This window comes from Canis lupus, chromosome 8 (genome assembly GCF_048164855.1).
Source record: "Canis lupus baileyi chromosome 8, mCanLup2.hap1, whole genome shotgun sequence".
In the NCBI taxonomy this organism is placed as follows: Eukaryota; Metazoa; Chordata; class Mammalia; order Carnivora; family Canidae; genus Canis; species Canis lupus.
Genome location: NC_132845.1, coordinates 39275585 through 39300934, shown reverse-complemented (window position 1 = coordinate 39300934; position 25350 = coordinate 39275585). Strand labels below are relative to the sequence as shown.

Below are 25350 nucleotides of genomic sequence, written 5' to 3'. Positions count from 1 at the left end.
GCGCGCGGGTGCGTGCTGACGCGCTTAGTTGGTCGTGCTGACGTGCAGCGCGGCCCAGGCGGGGTGCGAGTGGCGCAGTCGGAACCCGCTGCGGCCCCTGAGGAAGCGAGGAGGCGTCGGTCTCGGCTGAGGCAGGCGGGCGGACCGGCGAGGCGAGGCGGCAGCTCCAGGCCCCGAGGGACTCGGGAGCTTAAGCAGCGGCAGCGGCGGCAACACCTCTCCCCCTCGGAGGCGGCGGGCGGAGGCGGCGGCGGGTGAGAGGGTGAGGGAGCGCGCGAGCCGGGTGGGGGAGGGGCGGCGGCCCCCGGCGCGAGGCCAAAGCGCGCGGAGAACGGTCCAGGCCGCCGCGCGCACGCGCGCTCGCCGCTCCTAGCTCGTGCGGACGCTCTCGCTCGCCTGCCTCCCCTCCCCCCCTCGGCTGCGTTCGGTTCCCGTCGCGCGCGGGCTTTTACTGCCCTCCCCTCCCCCATGGCAACGGCTCGCGCCGCCGACTGCTCTCGGGTTCGCGCGCGCTCGCGGCGGGGAGGTGGGGAGCGCGCGCCTCGGCTTCTCGCCTCCCCCACGCGTGCGGCCGAGGAGGCCCTCCCGCGGCTGCCCCTTCCGACATTTTGTCGGTGGGGAGGCGGCGGCGGGGGCCAGTTCCCCGATCGCTTCCCCCGAGCCCCTCCGGCCTCCGGGCCCTCCTGCGGGCTTGCGGTCCGGCGCAGAGCCGCCCAGACTCCCGGGCGCCGCGCAGCCCCCTCCCCCATGCCTCAAGGCCGAAAATAGGCCTCGGCAGCCCGGCCGCTGCTGGGAGGCCCGGGACGAGGTGTCCGCGCGTCGGGCCCCGAAGCGCTAGGCAGAGGGGCGCTGCAAACCTTGCTCCCCCCACCTTTTTTTTTTTTTTTTTTTTTTTAAGACGTGTTCAGCCCAGGTACGTAAAGGCAGTCTGGGTCTCTCTTAATTCTTTTTTTCATTTTTCCACTCTATAATCGTCTTCTCAAAAGTTGTGTTAAAGCCGAGGAGGCCGTTGGAGCCCTTCCTTGGGAAGGAATCGCTGGGCGCCGTTTCAGGCATTATTTGGCACCCAACTCTCGGAGGCTTCATTTCCACTCACGCTTATCTAAGATGTCGTCTGGACCAGAAATTCGGAGACAGTGTTGTGTTTTAAGTGTGTGCTATTAGGTTTTCTTCTTGAACTAATATTTCAAACTTTCTGGGTTCCATAGTGTCCTCCGAGCCACCGAAATGCCCCCTCTCCGCGCTTACCTATGTCCATTTTCCTGCACGTCTACCTCCTTGTTTTTGGTGCGTTGTCTTCAGTATCTTAGTATTGAATTTCCAGGTTGCTTTCTAACGCTTTGTTAGTTTGGCATTGTGATAAATTTCCCAACAAAAGAAATTCTCTGTTGTCTTGCTTTGCAGCTTATTTTTACTCTGACTTTAGCTTGAGTAACTTTTGTGCTTTCCCAGTCTGTGGACTCCAGTTAAGAATGCCTGTTTTATTACAAAGTTACTTTTTTTGGTTATTTCTCTGTGTTGACGTTCCCCTTAGGTTCTTCCTTTTAGTGTTTTGAGGACTGCCTCTGAAGCTGTGGGATTGGGGGGGGGGCTTGTTCTCTAAAAGTTCTACAATTCGTTGTGTTTTAATACTCTTTTCTCAGCAGCTACTGGTTTTTTCTCCTAATGGAGTGGGAGGATTTTTGTGTGAGGTGGTATGGAAGTGTGGGTGAATGGTTAAGCTGAAGAATTAATTGCATGTCAGAAGCGTTCTTTATGGGAGGCAGAAATTAGGTGGGGTTTAGAGAAAGAGACCTAGGTTTAGAGTAGGGAGGATTGGGATTTGAGAAAATGAAGTGAAGATTGGAAGGTAGAGAAAGTGATTTGTGCTGTAAGGAGATTTTTCAATTTTTTGTGCATATTTACTTGCCTTTCCTAGGTTTAGCTTTGTCTCCTTTACCTTAGGCCTTTTTTTTTTTTTTCCAAGCCCCCCCCCCCCCCCCCCAAGCTTTCTTGGATCTGCTAATGGGATTGGGCAGGGATCCAGCCTTTAGAGTTTGGGGATAGAGGTACAAGCAGTTCTGGAATTCGGCAATTTTTCTTCCATTCGTTGTCTCCCCATACTTATGTTTTTGTTTTAGTATATTTTTCCAGGTGTTTGTATACTTTTTAAAAAAATTTTAGAATTTTAAAAATAAGTCTTTTATCCATTTTTATCTCTTTAACTAATTTTACTTATTTTTTGGGTTTTATTCTTGGGGTAATTTTCCCTCATTTACGCTCTGTGAAGCTGTCTTCGACAGGATAAGATGAGGGAAGAAATAAAGTATACATAATAGGGAAAATAAATAGAGTATGCGTAACTAAGCGATCTAACCAGAAGAATGGGGGTTTGAGGGTTCTTTGGAACAGGTTGAGAAAATAGAACTTGGTAGGAGGCATGGAGATAACATGAAAGGGATAAGACAGGGCTGGAGGAGAAACTCTAGGAAGTCAGATACAGAGGATTGCCAGGGAAAGCTGACAGTTTGAGGTTAGTGAAGATGGGTATAAAGTGTGAGGGGGCTTCTGAATAAGTTGAGGGCAAGGGACGTAGAGAGTACAGGGTAGTTGGAGCAGAGGAGGCTGATTTGATGTGTTCAGAGCATTGAGTTGAGAACAGATGATGTGTAAAAGCTAACGAGACTTGGGTGAGCTGCAGATCATGTAAGAAATCCTATTGGGAAGGAAATTAAAGGAATAAGTTATTAGGTGGGGTTGGTAATAGGAGCTTATAATATTTGGAAACAAGGAAATGGTCTCTTGGGAGGTAAAGAAGAAGAGGATTCTGTATTCAGGAATCATATGTTTATGATAGGCGTGCTGGCTTTTATTCTTGAGTGTGAGGTTGCACAGGACACTTGGTTTATGTTGGAACCAATTAGTCCACAGTTCAAATATGTAGGTTTTGTTTTTGTATCGGGGTAGTCTGAAGTTTTCAGGTCAGTTTTTAGAAGAACCTTTGAACTTGGACTGTGGGCCTTTAGGTGACACAGATCCATGGTGGTGGTTGTGCCGTGTTGGGAGATCCTAGTCAGTTAACAGATGTTTGGGATTAGATTGGTTGGTGGAGACGTCACTTGTGCTTATTGGGGCCAAAGGAGAATAAAGAGGTAGTGTGGAGAAATTTGGGAGAAATAGGTTTCTTTTTTTTTTTTTTTTTTTTTTTTTAAGGGTGGAAAAGAACATTTAGGTGCAAACAAATGGAAATAGTTCTTGCATTTTGGGGGGAAAGGGCTGTAAGCGTAGATGTCATTCAATGGAAAGTATAGGAAAGGTAAGGAAGGGTTTTTGTTAGGAGACCAGGAGGATTATGCAGCTAAAGGAGGTGTAATGTGGAGATTCATGTTGAAATAGGGATGAAGGAGAACAGGGATTTGGGTGGTGGTTAGTTTGGGGTCAGGGCCCTGACCCGTGTTTCCCCGCTCCCCTTCAGGAGCGGTGGTGCCCCCCCCTCCCCCCGGGCACGGGGCCATGTACAACGGGATCGGGCTGCCGACGCCCCGGGGCAGCGGCACCAACGGCTACGTCCAGCGCAACCTGTCCCTGGTGCGGGGCCGCCGGGGTGAGCGGCCTGACTACAAGGGAGAGGAGGAACTGCGGCGCCTGGAGGCTGCCCTGGTGAAGCGGCCTAATCCTGACATCCTGGACCACGAGCGCAAGCGGCGCGTGGAGCTGCGATGCCTCGAGCTGGAAGAGATGATGGAAGAGCAGGGGTGAGGGGAGGGCTGGGGGAGAGCCAAGCACTGAGTGCAGAGCTGGGGGAATTAGGTGGGATGTAGAGCACTTAGGGCTGGTTGAAGAGACTTGGAGAGGAGTTGTAGGAGGGGAGGAGGTTAAGGAGCTAGCAAGTGGAAAGGAGTTAAGGGACAGCTCAAAGTGGGAGATGAGGTAACTGCGACAAGAGGAAGCCTGAGGGAGTCTGAATTATTTAGGTGAAGGTCCTTGGGGAAAGGGGGGAGCCATTGAGAAACAAAAATGTACTTTAAGGGGAGAGGTGGGAAAGCAGGTGTCAGGCAAGAGAAGAGCTAAGGTATAAGCTGACAGGTGTTGCCATTGGTAGAGAAGAGGAAAGTAAACGGATATAAAGGATTGAGGCCTTGGAAAATATCGAAGGCAGGAAAAGAAGAACTGGAATAATAGCTGGATAAGGGGATGATGGGTAGGGAAGTGAAATTTTGGAGCACAATCAGGCAGAAAACCTTTTAGAGCAGTGGTTTTCAAACTTCAGCAGTGGCACCCTTTTTATACAGTGTACCTTACCTTGGAATCTCAGGAAATAGCCTGTTGAAGTTGGGGAGGAACACCTGGAATTCTGCTTAACTTTACTCTTTTGGCCCCTCGAGTGTAGCTTGTTTAAAATCCACTGTTCTAGAGGCTTCAGTAAGCAGAGAGAAGAAAGATAATAGCAAGATTTAAGAGAAAGGCCCTTTGGGTAACAGTGAGTGAAGTTTTATGTGTGCATGGAAAGGAAAGGGATCCTCCTGGGAATGAGGAGACTATAAACTTGGGACTGGGGAAAGTGCCTAGTCAAGCTTTAACCTTGAAGGGATTTGTTCTTTAGGTACGAGGAACAGCAAATTCAGGAAAAAGTGGCTACCTTTCGACTCATGTTGCTGGAGAAGGATGTGAACCCTGGGGGCAAGGAAGAGACCCCAGGACAGAGGCCAGCGTGAGTGTTTTAATTGTTACTTGTTTCCTCAGAACCCTAAATAGCTGCTTCTGTTGTCGTCTTTTACTTTGTACTCTCTGCCTGCTCTCATGTTCTTTTCCCAGTCTCATTTGGCTGCCTACAGTTATGTGATTATGACTGTTTTTTGCTAACTCTTTCTGAGCTTTGCCTTTTTTCCCCTTAGGGTAACTGAGACTCACCAGTTGGCAGAACTGAATGAGAAGAAAAATGAGCGACTCCGTGCTGCCTTTGGCATCAGTGATTCGTATGTGGATGGCAGCTCTTTTGATCCTCAACGTCGTGCTCGAGAAGCTAAACAACCAGCTCCAGAACCTCCCAAACCTTATAGGTACTCAAAGCCAAGGAACCCACATCAGCTGCTTTTCTTGATTCTAAGCTTTGTTTTTTGTTTCTGTGGGGGTTTCTTTGTTGGGTTTTGTTTTTGTTTTTTTAATCAAGCTGTTCAGATTTTGTTGTTTTGAAGCTAAAATGTCTAAGATATGTCTTAGTCTTTATTCTACTACTCTTTATCTTTCTCCAGCCTTGTCCGGGAATCCAGCAGTTCTCGCTCACCAACCCCAAAGCAAAAGAAGAAAAAAAAGAAGAAAGATAGAGGACGGTAAGTTAGTTGGAAAGTTACTCAATAGCTATTGAACAAATTCTGTTTTTCTTTCTGGAAATAAGGAGTTCTTGCTTTTAGGAAGGAGGTAAGAATTGTCAGATAAGGAAGAGGGAGTTACTGTTCTTTATTTATTTTTAAGATTTTATTTATTCATGAGAGAGAGACAGAGACACAGGCAGAGGGAGAAGCGGGCTCCCTGCAAGGACCCTGATGTGGGACTCTATCCTGGACCCCGGGATCATGCCCTGAGCCAAAGGCTGAGCCAACCAGGCGTCCTGGGAGTTACAATTCAGATTTCAGTTGGAGGAAGAATATGTATGTTTCTTGAGTGGGAAAGGGTTGATTTCTGTAGTTTTGCCAACTGAGAACTAGCTAGCAATATCTTAAATTGGATTTTCTTTTTCTTTCTTTTTTTTTTAAAATAATTATTATTTATTCATGAGAAACACACACGGGGGGGGGGGGGGGGGGCAGAGAGACAGGCAGAGGGAGAAGCAGGCTCCATGCAAGGAGCCTGATGTGGGACTCGATCCCAGGTCTCCAGGATCACACCCTGGGCTGCAGGCGGCGCTAAACCGCTGCGCCACCGGGGCTGCCCGATTTTCTTTTTCATTTGAGATTTATTGCTTCAGAGCAGAGGTACTTAAACTTCTTGGAGAATAAATAAGTGCTGGGCTTAGGTGTAAGACCATGGTGCTGTTAGTTTTTCTTTATTATTATTTAGAAGCCTTTGTGGGGATGGGTTGTAAGTCATGGAAGGAGCAAAGCAGGATGACTGTTTTTGAACCCATGTTTAGCAGGTCAGAGAGCAGCTCTCCTCGAAGAGAAAGGAAGAAGAGCTCTAAGAAGAAGAAGCACAGGTATGAGATGGGAGTATGTGGGGTGATAGGAGAGGCTTGATTGTTCCAGGCGTAGGTGTTGGTTCATGTTCTTTTTTTTTTTTTCCCCTCCCCTCCTCCGTCCCAACAGGTCAGAGTCTGAATCCAAAAAACGAAAGCATAGGTAAGCGCTTTTTGGGGCATAAGGGGCATAGTGGCACATGGAAAGGTGAGCCAGTTTGGCCTTACCTGTTCTCTAGAGAGCTTCTTGCAGTATAGCTCAATTTCTCGATCTTGGACTGTTAATAATTTCCTGATTCTTTTTATTTCATTTTTGGTTTTATGAACTTTTAAAATGATTATTTTTAATAATCTTTTATTTGGCAGGTCTCCCACTCCAAAGAGCAAACGTAAATCTAAGGACAAGAAGCGGAAGCGGTAAGTGAATTTGTGTTGATTTAAGGGTAATTTGCTTAGGAAGTAGGTGAAGGCTACAGAGTGGGGGATGAGGAGAGTTAGTTATGTTCTTGACTAATGGTAAAGGGTTGAGAGATGGATGAGGAGAATTCAGTACAAGTGAGACAGCACTCTGAGTTGTGGCTTTTCTTCAGGTCTCGAAGTACAACACCAGCCCCCAAGAGCCGCCGGGCCCACCGTTCAACGTCTGCTGACTCTGCTTCCTCTTCCGATACTTCTCGCAGTCGGTAAGGGGTGGTCCAGGAGGAAGGGAGGGAGAGGGACTTGTGGGTTAATCAATTTAATATTTATTGAGCGCCCACGGTGTGCTAGGCGCTGCACAGACCATTCGGAAGACACGGTCCCTGCCCTCTAGGAGCTGACAGGCTAAAGCAACAGGATGGACAGACATATACATTTCCCCTTCTCTTTTTTTTTTTGTTTTTGTTTTTGTTTATTTTGTTGTTTTTTTTTTGTTTTGTTCTGATGTATATGGACTGCCAGAATAGGGGGGGTGGTGGTTTGTTCGTGGTGTCTGGGGGAGGAAGGAATCCTTACCCTGGCTTCCTTAATCGGGGAAGGCTTCCTGAAGGAGGTGGGCTCAGAGGTGAGTTGTGAATGAAGTGGGTAGGGAATGGGCAGGGTGGAGGGTTTGGGGAGGTTGAGGGAGGTGAATAAAGGGGTAGAGGGAGAACATTTCTGGGAACTGTGTTGGGAAGAAAAGGACCAAAGTGAATTGGACTTGAATTTCCATATGAGTGAGTTGAGTCTTGTGTGTAAGAGAAGGCTTTTTGGAAGAGGGTTTGTACAGTCAGTAAAGGTGGTTGGGAGTTGGGGAGGGGGTTCTCTGTTCTTCCCTGAGCTGATTTCCTTCCTCTTCCCTGCCCTCAATTACCTTCCTCAGGTCTCGAAGTACGGCAGCAAAAACCCATACAACTGCCTTGACTGGGCGAAGTCCTTCCCCCGTTTCAGGGCGTCGAGGGGAGGGAGATGCGCCTTCTAAAGAACCAGGTACCACTAACACAGGGCAGCCTAGCAGCCCAGAGCCATCTACAAAGCAGCCTAGCAGTCCTCATGAAAAAGATAAAGAGAAGGAGGTATGTTTCTGAGTTAATGGATGTTTATTGGGTTGCAGGGTTAGGATGGATGTTTAAAGAGAAGGAAAGAAGTGAATTTGGTTCTTTTTGATCAAGTTCTCTTTTGTATTTACAAATTCTTCAGAATTCTGGTTTTCAGACTGCTGGCTATTGATAGGTTTTATGTCATTGTCCTTTAATGTGTTTATATACAGTCTGGGTAAAAGTTTATTTTTTCTAAATTATGTTTAGCTTTACTATCTGTGATATCTAGGCTTTTTTATTTCCTTAAATGCTCGTTTCCAACCCACTGGGTTGCTGCCTGCAATTTGAACACGCTACTATACCTGTGCTTTAAGTATGTGTCGTTTTATGGGTATTCTGATTGAGCCTTATTCACAATGTTTTCTTACTTCATAAATTCCATAAATAGTTTTTTGCTAAATTCTTAGCTCTTTGTTCTTTTTTTCACGTCATCAAGTTTTCTAACTACAGGATGGATCACTTCAAAAACTTAATGTTTTTTTTTATATTTAAAGCTCTTATAACTATACCAACTGTAGTCTTATTTACATAAGTCATGTCCTCGAACCTTTGCCTTTGTTTTTTATTTCAGTATTCTTTTTCAAGGGTGAAGTTAGATGCCTCCCACTTTAAGGGAAATTGCTTTGCTTCTCAATTTAATAAAAGTGCCTTTTTTTTATGTTGCCATGGCACTTTGTTACGGTTGTTAGAAAATGTCATATGTTAGTTTACATTGTGTTTTTTCTAGATAATAAGACTTTTAAAGTGATAGCCTGTCCATATTTTCATGTTTTCCCCACTGTCTTTTTATACGGTCTTTCGTTAATGAATGACTGCCTGTGGTGAGAAAAGGACCAGTTGGTGTGATGGGGTGTGTGAGAGGAAAATTTCATTGGAAAGGGTGTTTGGGGTCTTTTAGGTAATAGGAAGTTCTGGTGCTTATGTTCCTATCCATACTTTCTTTTCCACTCTTAGAAATCTGGAATTCGACCTAGCCCCTCTCCGGAAAGGAGCAGCACAGGCCCAGAACCACCTGCTCCCACTCCGCTCCTTGCTGAGCAACATGGCGGCTCCCCACAACCCCTTGCAACAGCCACCTTAAGTCAGGAGCCAGTGAACCCCCCATCTGAGGGTTCCCCAACCAGGGGCCGTTCACTACCTAAGTCTCCTGAGAAACCTCCCCAGTCTTCTTCAGAGAGCTGCCCACCATCCCCTCAACCTACCAAAGTTTCTCGACATGCCAGCTCTTCCCCTGAAAGTCCTAAACCTGCACCGGCTCCTGGGTCCCGCCGAGAGATTTCTTCTTCTCCCGCATCCAAGAGTCGCTCACATGGCCGGGGAAAGCGGGATAAGTCACATTCTCATACCCCTTCTCGAAGAGTGGGGAGGTCCCGTAGCCCTACTGCTACCAAGAGGGGGCGATCTCGGTCTCGAACCCCTACCAAAAGGGGTCATTCTCGGTCCCGGTCCCCTCAGTGGCGTAGGTCCCGGTCTGCACAGAGGTGGGGACGTTCCAGAAGTCCCCAGCGACGTGGCCGCTCTAGGTCTCCTCAGAGACCAGGCTGGTCTAGAAGCAGAAATACCCAGAGAAGAGGCAGGTCTAGATCAGCAAGGCGAGGCAGGTCACACTCTAGATCCCCAGCCACTAGGGGCAGATCACGTTCTAGAACACCAGCCCGTCGGGCCAGGTCTCGCTCTAGAACACCTGCCAGGCGGAGGTCACGATCCAGGACACCTGCCAGACGTAGGTCACGCTCTAGAACACCAGCCCGGCGGGGCAGGTCTCGCTCTAGAACACCTGCTAGGCGCAGATCTAGGACCCGGTCGCCAGTACGACGGAGGTCTCGTAGCAGATCACCAGCCAGGAGAAGTGGCAGGTCACGCTCTAGAACCCCAGCCAGACGGGGTCGGTCACGCTCTAGAACCCCAGCCAGAAGAGGGAGATCTCGGTCTAGAACACCTGCAAGACGAGGACGATCTCGGTCTAGGACACCAGCAAGACGAGGACGATCTCGGTCTAGGACACCTGCAAGACGAAGATCTCGTAGTAGAAGTGTAGTTAGACGAGGAAGATCTCACTCTAGAACACCACAAAGAAGAGGCAGATCTGGTTCATCATCAGAACGGAAGAACAAATCCAGGACGTCACAGAGAAGGAGCAGGTCCAACTCAAGCCCAGAAATGAAAAAGTCTCGCATTTCTTCAAGGCGGAGTAGGTCTCTTTCTTCACCACGGTCCAAAGCAAAATCTCGCTTGTCTTTGAGGCGAAGCCTTTCAGGATCATCTCCATGTCCTAAACAAAAGTCTAGGACACCACCAAGGCGCAGTCGCTCTGGATCATCCCAACCAAAAGCTAAGTCCAGAACACCACCGAGGCGAAGTCGGTCTGGTTCTTCACCTCCTTCTAATCAGAAATCTAAGACACCATCAAGACAGAGTTGTTCCAGTTCATCTCCTCAACCTAAAGTGAAGTCTGGAACACCACCAAGGCAAGGGTCTGTAACAAGTCCCCAGGCAAATGAACAATCTGCAACACCACAAATACAGAGCTGTTCAGAATCATCACCTGACCCTGAGCTGAAATCTGCAACCCCTTCAAGACATAGCTGCTCCGGGTCCTCTCCTCCTAGAGTAAAATCTAGCACACCTCCGAGACGGAGCCGATCTGGGTCATCCTCTCCACAACCCAAAGTCAAGGCAATAACATCACCAGTCCAAAGCCATTCTGGCTCTTCTTCTCCTAGTCCTAGTAGGGTGACATCTAAAACACCGCCAAGGCAAAGCAGATCAGAGTCTCCTTGCTCCAAGATGGAATCTAGATTGTTGCAAAGACAGAGCCGTTCTAGGTCCTCCTCACCAGATACCAAAGTGAAACCTGGAACACCACCAAGACAAAGTCACTCAGGGTCTACTTCGCCATGCCCTAAAGTAAAGCCCCAAACTCCATCAGGGCACAGTCTTAGTGAATCAAAATCACCATGTTCCCAAGAGAAGTCTAAAGACTCACCAGCACAAAGTTCAGGATTCTTCTCTCTCTGTCCAGGAATAAAGTCTAGCACACCACCAGGAGAGCTGTATTTTGCAGCCTCCTCTTTGCAACAGAAAGGACAATCTCAAACTTCACCAGATCCTAGATCTGATACTTCAAGCCCAGAAATGAAACAGAGTCATTCTGAGTCTCCATCTCTGCAGAGCAAATCTCAGACACCTCTTATGGGTGGCCGGTCCAGGTCCTCCTCTCCAATCACTGAGCTGGCACCCAAATCTCCAGCAAGACCAGAAAGAAGGGAATTGTCAAGTCCTAGGCTAAAATCTGGACTGTCTCCTGAGCAAAGCAAGTCCCAATCTGACTCTTCCCCATATCCTGCAATGGACTCTAAATCTTTTCTGGGGCAGAGTAGATTGGAGCCTTCTGAATTGAAAGAGAAATCAGTCTTACTCCTTCAGGAGGATTTTACTGCATCGTCTCCCATACCAAGAGACAAATTGAGTCCTCTTCCAGTGCAGGATAAGCCTGATTCCTCACCAGTACTCAGAGAAACACCTAAAACCCCGTCAAGGGAAAGAGGTGGTGTTGGATCATCTCCAGATACGAAAGACCAAAGTGCGTTAGCTAAGCCAAACCAAGATGAGGAATTAATGGAAGTGGTAGAGAAATCTGAAGAATCCTCAAACCAGGTTCTCTCCCATTTGTCTCCGGAACTTAAAGAAGTGGCTGGAAGTAACTTTGAATCATCACCTGAAATAGAAGAAAGACCCACTGTGTGTTTGAGTGTTGACCAAAGTCAGTCACAGACTTCTTTGGAAGCAGAAGTCCCTGCAGTGGCCTCAACTTGGAGTGGGCCACATTTTTCTCCAGAACATAAAGAACTGTCTAACTCTCCTCCACGGGAGAATAGCTTTGGGTCACCTTTAGAATTTAGAAACTCAGGCCCTGTTGCAGAAATGAATACTGGATTTTCTCCTGAAGTTAAAGAAGATTTGAATGGCTCTTTTCCTAATCAACTGGAGACAGATCCGTATATAGACCTGAAAGAACAATCAACAAGGTCCTCTAGACGTAGCAGTTCAGAGTTATCCCCAGATGCAGTAGAAAAAGCTGGAATGTCTTCAAATCAGAGTGTTTCTTCACCAGTACTTGATGCAGTACCTAGAACACCATCAAGGGAAAGAAGTAGCTCTGCATCTCCTGAGCTGAAAGATGGTTTACCCAGAACCCCTTCAAGGAGAAGTAGGTCTGGGTCTTCTCCAGGACTTAGAGATGGGTCTGGGACTCCCTCAAGACACAGCTTATCTGGGTCCTCTCCTGGAATGAAAGATATACCTAGAACACCATCCAGGGGGAGAAGTGAATGTGATTCTTCTCCAGAACCAAAAGCTTTGCCTCAGACTCCTAGACCAAGAAGTCGTTCACCATCATCCCCAGAGCTCAACAACAAGGGTCTTACCCCCCAGAGAGAAAGAAGTGGGTCAGAATCTTCAGTTGAACAGAAGACTATGGCTAGGACTCCTCTTGGGCAGAGAAGTCGATCGGGATCTTCTCAAGAACTTGATGGGAAACCGAGTGCATCCCCTCAAGAGAGAAGTGAGTCAGACTCTTCTCCAGATTCTAAAGCTAAGACACGAGTACCGCTTAGAGAAAGGAGTCGCTCTGGATCATCTATAGAGGTCGAGAGCAAATCTCGACCTTCTCCTCGGCGCAGTAGATCTGGCTCATCTCCTGAAGTTAAAGATAAGCCAAGAGCAGCACCCAGGGCACAGAGTGGTTCTGATTCCTCTCCTGAACCCAAGGCTCCTGCCCTTCGAGCTCTTCCCAGACGAAGCAGATCGGGGTCATCAAGTAAAGGCAGAGGCCCTTCTCCTGAAGGAAGCAGCAGTTCAGAGTCCTCTCCAGAACACCCACCCAAATCTAGAACTGCTAGAAGAAGCTCTAGGTCATCACCAGAGCCCAAGACCAAATCCCGTACTCCACCTCGCCGTCGCAGTTCTCGATCATCTCCTGAGCTGACTAGGAAGGCCAGACTCTCTCGTAGAAGCCGCTCTGCATCATCCTCACCAGAGACCCGTTCTAGAACTCCACCAAGACGCAGAAGAAGTCCTTCAGTGTCTTCTCCAGAGCCAGCTGAAAAGTCCAGATCCTCTCGCCGTCGGCGCTCAGCTTCATCCCCACGTGCTAAGACAACTTCAAGGAGGGGCCGTTCTCCTTCACCAAAGCCTCGCGGGCTCCAGAGGTCCCGTTCCCGCTCAAGGAGGGAGAAAACCAGAACGACTCGACGTCGAGATAGGTCTGGATCTTCTCAGTCAACCTCTCGGAGAAGACAGCGGAGCCGGTCAAGGTCTCGGGTCACTCGGCGGCGGAGGGGAGGTTCTGGTTACCATTCAAGGTCTCCTGCCCGGCAGGAGAGTTCCCGAACTTCTTCCCGACGTCGAAGAGGTCGTTCTCGGACACCCCCAACCAGTCGGAAGCGGTCCCGCTCACGCACCTCACCAGCCCCGTGGAAACGGTCAAGGTCTCGGGCCTCTCCCGCCACTCACAGGCGATCCCGGTCCAGAACACCGCTGGTTAGCCGCCGTAGGTCTAGGTCTCGAACTTCACCAGTCAGTCGGAGACGATCAAGGTCCAGGACATCAGTGACTCGACGAAGATCTCGATCCAGAGCATCCCCAGTGAGTCGAAGGCGATCCAGGTCTAGAACACCACCAGTAACCCGCCGTCGTTCAAGGTCCAGAACACCAACACGCCGCCGCTCCCGTTCTAGAACTCCGCCAGTGACCCGAAGAAGGTCTAGATCTAGGACTCCACCAGTAACCAGGAGGCGATCTCGAAGCAGAACTTCTATCACTCGCAGAAGATCAAGATCCAGGACATCTCCAGTCACCCGTAGGAGATCTCGATCTCGCACATCTCCGGTAACTCGAAGGAGGTCCCGCTCTCGAACCTCTCCAGTCACACGCCGCCGATCACGGTCCCGAACACCTCCAGCTATTCGGCGCCGCTCCAGGTCTCGGACCCCACTGTTGCCACGCAAACGGTCTCGAAGTCGCTCTCCACTTGCTATCCGCCGCCGTTCTAGATCCCGTACTCCGCGAACAACTCGGGGCAAGCGGTCCTTAACAAGATCTCCTCCTGCCATCCGAAGGCGTTCTGCATCTGGAAGCAGTTCCGATCGCTCACGGTCTGCTAGTCCTCCAGCAACAAGGAATCATTCTGGTTCTCGGACACCTCCAGTAGCACTCAATAGCTCTAGAATGAGCTGCTTCAGTCGTCCTAGCATGTCACCAACACCTCTGGACCGCTGTAGATCACCTGGAATGCTTGAACCCCTTGGCAGTTCTAGAACACCCATGTCTGTCCTGCAGCAAGCTGGTGGCTCCATGATGGATGGTCCAGGTCCCCGAATTCCTGATCACCCAAGAACATCTGTGCCAGAAAATCATGCACAGTCAAGAATTGCACTTGCCCTGACAGCCATCAGTCTTGGCACTGCGCGGCCACCTCCATCCATGTCCGCTGCTGGCCTTGCTGCAAGAATGTCCCAAGTTCCAGCTCCAGTGCCTCTCATGAGTCTCAGAACGGCCCCAGCTGCCAGCCTTGCCAGCAGGATTCCTGCAGCCTCTGCAGCAGCCATGAACCTGGCCAGTGCCAGGACACCTGCCATACCAACAGCAGTGAACCTGGCTGATTCAAGAACACCAGCTGCTGCAGCAGCCATGAACTTGGCCAGCCCCAGAACAGCAGTGGCACCCTCTGCTGTGAACCTTGCTGACCCTCGCACCCCTACAGCTCCAGCTGTGAACCTAGCAGGAACCAGAACCCCAGCTGCTCTGGCAGCTTTGAGTCTCACCGGCTCTGGCACACCCCCAACTGCTGCAAACTATCCTTCCAGCTCCAGAACACCCCAGGCTGCAGCGCCTGCAAACCTGGTGGGTCCTAGATCTACACATGCCACAGCTCCTGTGAATATTGCCAGCTCAAGAACCCCTCCTGCCTTGGCACCTGCAAGCCTCACCAGTGCTAGAATGGCTCCAGCCTTGTCTGGCGCAAACCTTACCAGCCCCAGGGTGCCCCTCTCTGCTTATGAGCGCGTTAGTGGTAGAACCTCACCACCGCTTCTTGACCGAGCCAGATCCAGAACCCCACCAGGAGGGCCAGGTTCCAGAACCCCACCATCTGCCCTGAGCCAGTCTAGAATGACCTCTGAGCGGGCTCCCTCTCCTGCCTCTAGAATGGTCCAGGCTTCCTCACAGTGTGTTCTTCCTCCAGCTCAGGATAGACCTAGGTCACCTGTGCCATCTGCTTTTTCTGACCAGTCCCGAGCTTTGCTTGCCCAGACCACTCCTGCAGCAGGGTCTCAGTCCCTTTCCTCTGGGACAGTGGCCAAGACCACGTCTTCTGCTGATGACCACAATGGCATGCTCTCTGGCCCTGCCCCTGGCATGTCCCATCCTGAGGGTGGGGAACCACCTGTCTCCACGGGGGCCCAGCAGTCTTCTGCATTGGCCGCCCTGCAGCCGGCAAAGGAGCGGCGGAGTTCCTCCTCCTCCTCCTCCTCCAGCTCCTCTTCCTCATCGTCGTCATCATCGTCCTCTTCCTCCTCCTCCTCTTCCGGTTCCAGTTCTAGCGACTCAGAGGGCTCTAGCCTTCCTACTCAACCTGAGGTAGCACTGAAGAGGTGAGAGGCTTGACTTTTAGAACTGTTTCTATGGGGCAGGTTTTGGGGATGGTTGGTGGTGGGGAGGGAGAAGCCCTGTCCAGAGGTTCTCTGCTCTTTGATGGAGGTATGGGGAGCTTGACCCTTAAGCTGGGGGTAGAAGAGAATGCTGGGGTGGGGGCAACGGGGGGGGAGGAATGGGTCAGATAAAAGTCTCCTAAGGTTAATTCTCTAGAGGATAATGATGAGTTTTCCGTCTCTACAGAGGACAGAACTAGAGGAAATGGACTTAATTTTACAGCAGGAGGGATGGCAGTTAGACCTCAAGAGGAACTCCCTGGGCTGGAAGGATCTTCAGAGGTCATCCCATCCCTCTCCCTGCCTCCAGGCAGGACGGCCCCTCCCCCAGCCAACCTGCACTCACAGGGGCCTCCCCAAACTGTGGCTCTCCGTGGAAGGAGACCACCCAGCTCACCTTCCACACCTGAGCCCAGGAGCCTTATTCCATCAGGGACATTCTTGAGGTTTAGCCTTGATCCCTTGTGCTGCGGGCCCCAGCCTGTTGCTTGTCTTAGCAGAGGTTGGGTCAGCTCGGGGCCACTGCTCTCCAGAGAACGCGCTCACTGGCTCTCTGAGCTCTCGGCCTGGAGAGCACTCACAGCCTTTCTGCAGCACCACTCCCCCACTGCCGTTCCTCCAGGCCAAGGAAGGTAGGGTTGGGGCTGGGGCAGCTCGTCTCCTTGTGACACTTTGCTTCTCCCACAGGGTACCCAGCCCCACCCCAGCCCCAAAGGAGGCTGTTCGAGAGGGACGTCCTCAGGAGCCTACCCCAGCCAAGCGGAAGAGGCGCTCTAGTAGCTCCAGTTCCAGCTCTTCCTCTTCCTCTTCATCTTCCTCCTCGTCCTCCTCCTCTTCCTCCTCTTCCTCCTCCTCTTCCTCCTCCTCCTCTTCCTCCTCTTCTACTTCTTCCTCCCCCTCCCCTGCTAAGCCTGGCCCTCAGGCCTTGCCCAAACCTGCAAGCCCTAAGAAGCCGCCCCCTGGTGAGCGGAGGTGAGTGCTGCCTTGCTTGAGATGGAAGGGGTGGGGTGAGACCCTGGGTGTGAGATCCCATGAGATCCCTGCTGGGAATCTCAGGTGGACTGTGGTGTCTGGTTATGTGGGAGGAGTCGGGCTCTCCTCTCCCTACCACCTTGGTTGTGTCCCATTGTGGCGAAGGGCTGCACCATCCGAGTGGGTGCTCCAGTCAGAATTGTGGAGTAGTCCTAGGTTCCTTCCTCTCCCTGCCCCTGACATGCATCCTGTTCCCTGCTCCCAGGTCCCAGGGATTCTAGCTTTTAAATCTCCCCGTTGCTACTGCCAGGGCTTTGGTCTGGCCACCGTCATCTTCTCCCGACTCTGTCCACAGCCTCTTCCCTGTCTCCCTGCCTCCACGCCATTCTCTTCCACACGTAGCCAGAGGGATCTTTCTAAAACGCACATCTGGTTACTTCCCTCCACTCCACAAATCCTTCCGGGACGCCCTGTGGCCTGCAGGATAAAGCCCCACCTCTGCGGGAATGGCGTGTGAGGCTCTTCACCAACTGGCCTTGCCTGCCCTGTGTTCTCCTCTCCTGCCCGCCCCCACACATGCCCTGTGCTCCAGCCACACCCAGCGCCTTGCAGTCTAAGGAGAACCCCATGCCTTTGGACATGCTGTTCCTTCTGCCTGGAATTCCCTTGTCCGCCTGGTGAACTCCTCGTTCTGCAAGACTCCGCTCAAACAGCACCTACGAGAAGACTACCCTGCCCCTTCCCTGCCCCACATCCCCTCCCCCGGGGTCCCCAGACCCACGTACATCGGTCCTTGTGGGGCTGCTTCCCATACATGGGGCCAGGTGGGCCTCCCTTGGCCTGCCTTCACCACCAGACTGAGCCCCTCCAAGGGCAGGGATTGTCTTTATCTTTGCATCCCCCGCTGCACCCCGTGCCCTGCCCCTTGGGGCACTCGGTGGATGGTGTGCGGGCGGATGGGTGAGTGAGCAGACAAAGGTGGGTCTGAGGCTGGCCCTGTGTGGTATGAGGTTTGGTGGTCAGGACCTGGGGGGTGGTCCTGAGTGTCGGCTGGCGGCTTTGGAAGTGCGTGGTGCTATGGGGGCTTGCTCTGCTCCTCAGGTCCCGTAGCCCCCGGAAGCCAATAGACTCTCTCCGAGACTCTCGGTCTCTCAGCTACTCGCCTGCGGAGCGCCGCCGCCCCTCGCCCCAGCCCTCGCCACGGGACCAGCAGAGGTAGGGCCTCCTGTCTGTAAGCCCAGTCTGACCAGCATTGCTGAGAAGTTCTGAGGCCCAAAGGGGCCAGTTTGATGTTGCCTTGTGTGTGATCTGATCTCTTCTCGGTGTTGTTGCAGCAGCAGTGAGCGGGGTTCCCGCAGAGGCCAGCGTGGGGACAGCCGCTCCCCAGGCCACAAGCGCAGGAAGGAGACACCCAGCCCCCGGCCTGTGCGGCACCGTTCCTCCAGGTGCGTCGTCCTGGCACTCAGGTGCTAGTGTCCTTGTGAGTGTGCGGGCTTGGCGGGCCACTTCCCTGACTGTCCCTTTCTGTTGCAGGTCTCCTTGAATCTTTCTGGGGCTCATTCTATCATACCCCAAGTTCCGGAGCTGCAGGGAGTGTCCCCTTTCCCCAGCAGAACTGTGGGAAGGGTCCTTGTCTGCCCCCCTTTGAGCCCCGGCAGCATCTTGGGGGCGGGCTCTCCCCCCCCCCCCTTTTTCTTTGTTCCTGTGAAATGTTAATCTCTGTGAGTTTTTCCTGGTTCACGTTTTTGGGGGGTTTGGGGTGGGTGGGAATGAGAATGGGAGTTGTGGGAGGGGAGGATACAGTTGGGGACACCCTGGTCTTGAGTTAGAAAGGGTCTGGGAGGCCATGATGCCCCCTCCTTTACCCCTAAGTTCCTGGGGGGGCGGTGGTTTGGAACTTGGGAACTTGTGTGAGGTGTTCCCAGAGGGAAGGGGCAGGAGTGGAAATTAGTTGGCCCCTACTGCCCCCCAGTGAGGTTGTGGCCCCTCCCCCAACTTTTCTTCACGTTTCTTAAAGGCATTTTGGTTTTTTAAAATCTGTACAGCAAGAGCAACTTTTTCTGTCAAATAAAAATGAGAAATGCAGGAATTGGGTCTATAGATTGTTTATTAGGGGTGGAGACAAGAGCTGTCCTCTGACACTGCCCCCGCTGCCCCTTGGGCCTCAGGATCTCAGGCTGCAGGTCCTCCAGGGATCCCAGTCTAAAGCCTACACCCTGGCTCCAGCTTGCTTCTCCTCAGCTCAGGAGCTTGGGGGAGCAGTGGGAGCCTGCCTGCTGGGAGGAAGTCTCTAAAGGAACAAAGCCTCAAACCTTAATCCCCAGGCTGAGTAGAAATATCTTCTGGGGCTCCAGGTACCTCCCAGTCCTCTGCCAGGGGCTTCGGGCAGGTGGGGGTGGACGGTTGGGCCCACAGAGCTTGGGGTCTCTCCTGCTGGCCTAGCAAGCAAGGGCCCAAGAAGGAGTCTTGAATGGGGGGCAGACCCCATCCCAGGAAAAGGGTAATGCCTGAGTCAGAAGAGGGTGCGCAAAAAAGGCAGCAACCAGGCAGACACCCAAATCTCTTTTATTGGGGGGCACTGGGGGCGGGCCCAGGGCCCTCTCACTGCACCGCTTGTTCATTGGCGCTGCTTCCTGAGTCCTGCGGCTTCATCACGTCTGGCAGCTCAGGTGGGCTGGAGAAGGGTTCAATGCGCAGGGCCTCGAAAGCTTCATCTGGTGGACAGGGGAGTGGGGAAAGCTGGAGGGAGCAGCCACCTCTAGCTTCTGGGGTCCTCTGGGCAAATTCCCACCTCTGAAGAGGGAGTCTCCTCCTACCCAGATTGCCCATCTCCAACATCCCTGTCCCTCCTCAACCCTTTGCACCTACCAGTGTGCCCATGTACTGACCCCTACCCACTTGTCTCCTCTCACCCAGAATCTCCACCATCTGTTCCATTCACAGTTTTTCTCTACCACACAATTTTGAGTTCAAACCAGACTGTTCTTCCCTTACCTGAAACCTCCCGATACCTTCCCCATCACTCTGAATAAAATTCCAAGTCTACACATCCATACCTTGGTCTACCTGTCTCCTGCGCTCCCAGTTTCCCCATTAAGCTCTTTCCTGCCTCAGGGCCTTTGTATTTGATGATCCTGAGAATTCCCACTGCGAGTGGCTGGTTGGGGGCAGGCTGAGTGTCAACCCCAAGTCACCTCAGAGAAGCCCTCCCCCACCATCCTATATAGCCCCTGCACCGCAGCAGTGGCTCAGTCCTTTAAGCTTAAGCATCTGCTTTCTGCTCAGGTCTTGATTCCTAGCTCCCCGCTTAGCTGGAAGTCGGTCTCTGCCTCTCCACTCTGCTCCTCCCTCTTGCTGGCAAAATTATCAAAAACACCAACTCGGTGCATTCCAATGCCTGTGCGTTGCTACAGGAGTATTTACCTACCACTGGCCAAAATGGAGATTTCTTTTGACCAGCTGCTTCCCCCATTACCACCAGTTCCAAAAGGGCCCTTCTTGTTCCTGTCACCTCAGCACAGAGCAAATGAGCCCTGCTTCCTCACTTTTCTCCTGCACTTTTTTCTAACAGGGAGACTTTATCTCTTCCTGGTGCAGGGTTTTGAAGCAATTGGCAGAGTGGGTGTATAGCCCTCCATAGTAATGGCCAGAGACGGTAAACATCCTGTAGGGCACAAGACCCCTCACACGATTTTCCAACCTAGATGTCAACAGTGAACTGAAAGAAAGATCCCCTGCCCCAGCTTAATAATGGCTTCATCTTCCAAGCTACAGATCTGCAATGACCACTCTCTCATCGCCGCTCTCATTTTTGGTTAATAGTCCGGAAAAATGCTATTTAACACTTGATTTGACTGAGCAGCCAGTTTAGGGTGGGAAGAGTCCTGTGTTAGAACTCTATAAGGACCCCCCCCCCATACATTTTGCAACAAAAGTAACCTGTGGGAGGAGCAAACAACAGCCAGTCCAGTTAAAATTGAAGCCTTTTTCTTATAGGCAGGACATATACGGAAAGCAGTGAACCACTCCCCCCAGGTATCCCTTGGATTTTTAAATACTAGGGCAGGGGCTGAACATCAATTCCAGGCCTGTCAGTCCCAGCAAGTGACCTAATTTCCTCAGGCTCAGCTACTCATTCTTAAAATGGGCACAATACCAGTCTGGAATGCACAGAGATGCCGTGGGATTAAGCGATGCCTGGCAAAGACTACTTGGCATGGTGCCCAGCTCAGGCAAGGTCCCGCCTGTCTGCATCTGAACCACAGCTCTCCCCGTGACTGCCAGCAAGCCTCAGCGTCCATGTCTCCAAAGTGGGGACAGCAGTGCTTCCCTCTCAGGCTGCGGAGTATTAAATAGGACAATGGAAATAAAATACAAGGCCCAGGACTCACTAAGACCTCTTTAAAAACAAAGCTGGTATTGTGATTAGGAATACCTCAATCCCTTGTGAAATAGGCTTCAATTTTTTTCTTTTTTGAAGATTTTATCTATTTATTCATGAGACACACAGAGAAAGAGGCAGAGACACAGGTAGAGGGAGAAGCAGGCTCCACGCAGGGAGCCCAATGTGGGACTCGATCCCAGGACCCCGGGCAGAAGGCAGGCACTACTAAACCACCCAAACCACCCAGGCGTCCCCTAGTCCCTAGGCTTCAATTTCGACAAGCATCTCCTTTGCCCCTCCCCCCCTTTGTGAGGAAACACTGTCAGAAGACACTGCCCTAGAGGCTGGGAGGAACAGCAGCAGGCTCCCTGTGACCCCTTTCTTTGGCTGCCCCCGCTCACCTGCTCGGAAGGCCAGCCCTACAGTGGCTGGGGCCTGCGGCCTCGCCGTCTGACTGGTGAAGCCACACTCTCCCAGTGTCTTGCCATCATCCAGAAGCTGGTCATCCTGAGGAGAGAGGCAGGCAGGGTGTTGGGAGAGGCCCCAGGAGGGGTGAGTCCCAAGGACTTCCCTGGTCAGCAAGTACCCTGAAAGTCAGAAGAGGGAAGATAGATGGCCCCCAGGAGGGCTGAGAACCACCCCCAGAGCATACCAAACACGACTTCCAGGGCTACGTGCATTACTTCCAAAACCAGAACCTCCCAGACTGGGGCTCCTCAATCTCCTTTCCCCACCAAACTCCAAGTGATCCTAATTTTAAGACTCAGTGACCCAGTGTGTCCAGTGGCAGACTTGCTTTAAATCCCAGCTCCGCCACCTTGGACAAAGTGGTGGATCTCTTGGAAGGTGTGGTTTTCTCATCTGTAAGATGGGAATTACCAGAATTTTCGCACCGTTTTGGGCAGCCAGGGGCTTTGCCGAGGGCAGCCGACCCGGAAAGCAGAGAGCACCGGGCCCGGAAGGGGCACACGCAGCGGGGAAGCCCAGGGACTGACCGCGGCCAGCTCCGTCGGGAGTGACTTCCGGCGAGGCCTAGCGGGGCCCCTGCCCCTGGACCCCTGCGTCGGGCCAAGGCGACGGCCAGCCTGCCCCGTGAAGACCCAGCGGCCCAAGCCGCCTTCGCCGCACGGCTGCGACTGACCAGTGAGGGCGGGACGGGCTTGCAGAGCCTCGCAGGAGCTCGGGGGAGGGGCAGGGAGGCCCGCTGGGCTGGGCCGCTCGGCTGCCGCCCATCAGGGCTGGGGGCGCTCCCGACCGGCCCGCGGGGGGCGGGGGCCGGGGCTTCAATCCCGCGCTCGGCCGCTGCTGACCTTGGACTGCGAGGCCGCCTCGCCCAGCCTCAGTTTCCCCAGCCGGCCGCCTCGCCTCCACGCGGGGGGAGTTCCGGCCACTGTTTACACCAACGACGCGGCCGCCGCGCAGCGCTGCCGCCCCCGCCCGCCCTCCCGCCCGCGCCGCACCTTGTACAGCCGCTGCTCGTCGGGCGGCCGCTTGAGGATGCCCTCGACGATGCGCTTCAGCTCGAACACAGTGCTCGACTCCTTGGCGTCCGTGAAGATGGTGGTCTTGTGGCGCCGGATCATGAGGAACACGTCCTGGGGGCGGCGGGCCGGCGTGAGCACGGAGCCCGGACCCCCCGCGCCCCCGCCGGCCGCCACTCCCCCAGCCCCGCGCGGCCCGACGCCCTCCGCCACCCCCCGCCGGCCCCGGCCCGCCGCCCCTCCCCCCGCACCCGCTCACCATCGCGGCGGCTGCCTGTCCCCCCTCGACGCGCCGGCGCGGCCGCGCTCCGCCCCGTTCCCGGCAGGCCGCGCGCCCCGCCCCAGCGTGCCTCGCGCCCGGTGGCCCCGCCCCGCGGCCGCCATTTTAAGTGATGCGCCCCCGGCTCGGCCGGACCGCGCGGCGGGCGGCCATCTTGGCGCCGTGGCGTGGTGGGCGTGGGACGGGGTCCGGCGCGGCAGGTGGCGGCGCCATGTTGGGAGTGGCAGAGCGGAAGGCCCCCCGCCCCCCACCGCCTGCGGTCAGGAGGTGTGGGCGCAGCCTCGGCGCTCCGTGGGGAACGAGGGGGGCTGACCCGGCGAGTGCGGAGTACCCCCGGGCCTGGGAGGGCTGTGACCGCTGTGCATCCTGGTCATCGGGGCGGCACAACTTTCGCGCCGCAGCGACCCCTTGGCTGCTGCGTGTGTCGGGGGGGGGAGGAGGGTCTGTTCATAATTGAGGGGCTCCCTGGCCGCCACGGGGGTGAGGTTCTGGGTCTTCTGGCCGCCCCCGTGGTTGGCCGTCCCCATCTCCACGACCAGCCGTAGCGGGGCTTGGTGACCTGGAGGGACTCCGGGAAGCGGCCGTCGGGGTCGGGGGTGGTCAGGGGAACTCGCTCGGCCCCGGGGGGGCGGGGCCGCCGCGCGCCCGCGGTCGCAGCTCCCCTTGGGACGCAGCCAGCCCCGGGAGGGCGCGAGCCTCAGCCAGGTCCCTGGCGGGGCCCCCAGGAGCCGCGGGAGCCCCCCGCCGCCGGCTCCGCCCCTCGGGGGGGGCTGCATTTGACAGTTGCGAGCGGGCGGGACCCGGAGATGCCGCCGGCGGGGCCTGAGTCCAGCCGGTGGCTGACGGCGACTCACCCGAAGAAACGGAAACTGCCAGTTGCTTTACCAGCAAAACTGGGCTTCAGGGGGGACGGCAGAGAATTGCGCGGCAGGACAAGGGAGAGACCGCAGGGAAGGGGCCATGCGGGCGGCTGTCACCCCCAGCATGTCCCCTGGAATGGAGCGGCTTCCTCGCGCTCGCGGGCGGCTGGTCCCGCGGGGCTGCGGCGGCCGGGCGGGGAGGCCGAGTGCCCCCTGCCGGCCTCCCGCCTGCACCCCGAGCGCGGTTTCCTTCTACTAATCGCGGGGGGAGGGGGGGTGCAGGCTCCGCGCGCGGACCACCTGGGATCCAAATCCTGGCCCCCCACCTGCCCCCCAGGGCAGCTTTCGGCAGTTAGAGTTCAGTTTCGTCTTCTTTAAGACGACGGAACAGCTGTTTGTAAAGTTTGCAGATTTTCATCAAGAATTGGTATTCGGGGGCGCCCCGGGGGGGCTCGCGGTTGAGCGTCTGCCTCTGGCTCAGGGCGTGACCCCGGGATCCGGACCGAGTCTCGCATCAGGCTCCCTGCGTGGAGCCTGCTTCTCCCTCTGTCTCTGCTTCTCTGTGTGTCTCTCATGAATAAATAAATAAATCTTAAAAAAAAAGTTGGTGTTCAGGGGGCATCTGAGTGGCTCAGGGCGGGATCCTGGGGTTCTGGGATGGAGTTCCGCATCGGGGCTCCATGCTCAGTGGGGAGTGTGCTTGTCCCTCTCTTTCCATTGTCCCCCCACGCACTTCTTTCTGCCTCTCTCTCAAATAAAATCTTAAAAAAAAAAATCAGTATTCAGTAGGTGTTTCTACAACTGCAACCGTACTACTCATTTTTGACTTCTAGCCCCTGCCTCCTTGGGGGGGCCCCCACAGTCCTCTCCCCTCCTGTCACTCTTCCCTCCCTGGGCCTGGGCGGCCTGGCTTCCCCTGGCTCCCCAGCCCCAGGCTGACCACGTCCGCATCATGGCCTGCGTGCAGCGGCAGCGGCAGTGGGCGAGTAACAGGGCGGCTAGTCCTTGGCTCAGGCCCAAGATTTCCATTTAATCTCAGCATCTTTGCTACAGAGATTTGGAGGCCTTAGATCCTGTACTGCTGAGGAAGGAGAGCACGGGGCAGGGAAAGGGTGTGCCAAGGAGAGGGCAGCAGCCTAGTTGGCCTTCCTCTCCTTTTTTTAAAAGCATTGATTATCATATAATTATCATGACTGGTAGTTCTTGGGGTGCCTCTCATTTGTAGAGTGTTTTACAACTACTTTCATCCCCACAAGGGAAGATTTACAGCTCAGTATGGAGTTTGAGTCAGCTGCCCAGCTCTGACCCGGTTCCGCCTCACCTGCTGTGGGCCTTAGGGCACGCCCCCTAACCTCTCTGGGCCTGTCTGCCCATCGGTGAAATTGAAAACACCCACGAGGTGTTCTTGGAGCCGCCGAGAGCGTGCTCGTGCCAGGTGCAGCATTCGTGCCCAGCGGGCAGAAGGGTGAGCGCTTTAGCCATTTCCTTAGCCTTCCCAGCAGCTACGGCAGGGTGGGTGGCATCCATTCAGATGACAGGAGGGGATACTGAGGTCAAGTCAGTACTCTTGGAGGAGGCGAGGCCATCTGGTTGCAGCATCACCTGCCAGAGCAGGTGGGCAGCTAGCAAATGGCGGCCTGAGGTGGGATCCCAGCATGCCCCATGCCCAGGACTTCCCAGGACCAGCCCTGCTGCCCTGGTGCTCCCCTCCTGGCCGCACAGCCTCCTAGCCTGTCGCCTCGAAGGTCAGGCAGGTGCCGTGAGGCCAGGGGCAGTAAGCAGCTGTGGCTGATGCAGGGTCAAGTCCCCCCCACCCCTGCTGACCTCGCTGGCAGGCAGGATGCACCAGCACAGGCTGTTGTGCCACTGAGCCTGCTGGGCGAAGAGAGGCAACTTGCACATCAGGAAGGGGCTGAGAAGAGGGGAGCCGGGAGCCTGCACTGCTGGGAAGTGGAGA

The 25350-nt window shown here is 53.9% G+C and overlaps 2 protein-coding genes across 12 annotated transcripts; one reads left to right on the top strand and one right to left on the bottom strand.

Annotated features, from left to right (window-relative positions):
• Window positions 1-2: 2 nt before the first annotated feature.
• SRRM2 (serine/arginine repetitive matrix 2) lies at window positions 3-18477 on the top strand. Of its 10 annotated transcripts, none has more exons than XM_072835427.1 (15): window positions 3-254; window positions 3455-3734; window positions 4583-4690; window positions 4875-5039; window positions 5232-5309; window positions 6113-6172; window positions 6282-6314; window positions 6518-6568; window positions 6742-6834; window positions 7491-7683; window positions 8662-15359; window positions 16104-16388; window positions 17490-17603; window positions 17723-17833; window positions 17922-18477. In XM_072835427.1, exons 2-15 carry the CDS (start codon window positions 3493-3495, stop codon window positions 17929-17931), a joined length of 8241 nt encoding a protein of 2746 aa, XP_072691528.1. In that variant the 5' UTR covers window positions 3-254; window positions 3455-3492; the 3' UTR covers window positions 17932-18477. The 10 variants fall into 10 exon arrangements, with proteins under 10 accessions (XP_072691528.1, XP_072691525.1, XP_072691531.1 ...); XM_072835424.1 differs by having other exon boundaries at window positions 6110-6172; XM_072835428.1 differs by having other exon boundaries at window positions 23-262.
• Window positions 18478-18937: 460 nt separating this feature from the next.
• ELOB (elongin B) lies at window positions 18938-23589 on the bottom strand. Of its 2 annotated transcripts, none has more exons than XM_072835434.1 (4): window positions 23388-23589; window positions 22233-22367; window positions 21174-21279; window positions 18938-19102 (listed from the first exon to the last, which is right to left on the bottom strand). In XM_072835434.1, the coding sequence occupies exons 2-4, from the start codon at window positions 22353-22355 to the stop codon at window positions 18990-18992; spliced, it is 342 nt and encodes a 113-aa protein (XP_072691535.1). In that variant the 5' UTR covers window positions 22356-22367; window positions 23388-23589; the 3' UTR covers window positions 18938-18989. The 2 variants fall into 2 exon arrangements, with proteins under 2 accessions (XP_072691535.1, XP_072691534.1); XM_072835433.1 differs by lacking the exon at window positions 23388-23589 and adding an exon at window positions 22513-22636.
• Window positions 23590-25350: the final 1761 nt, after the last annotated feature.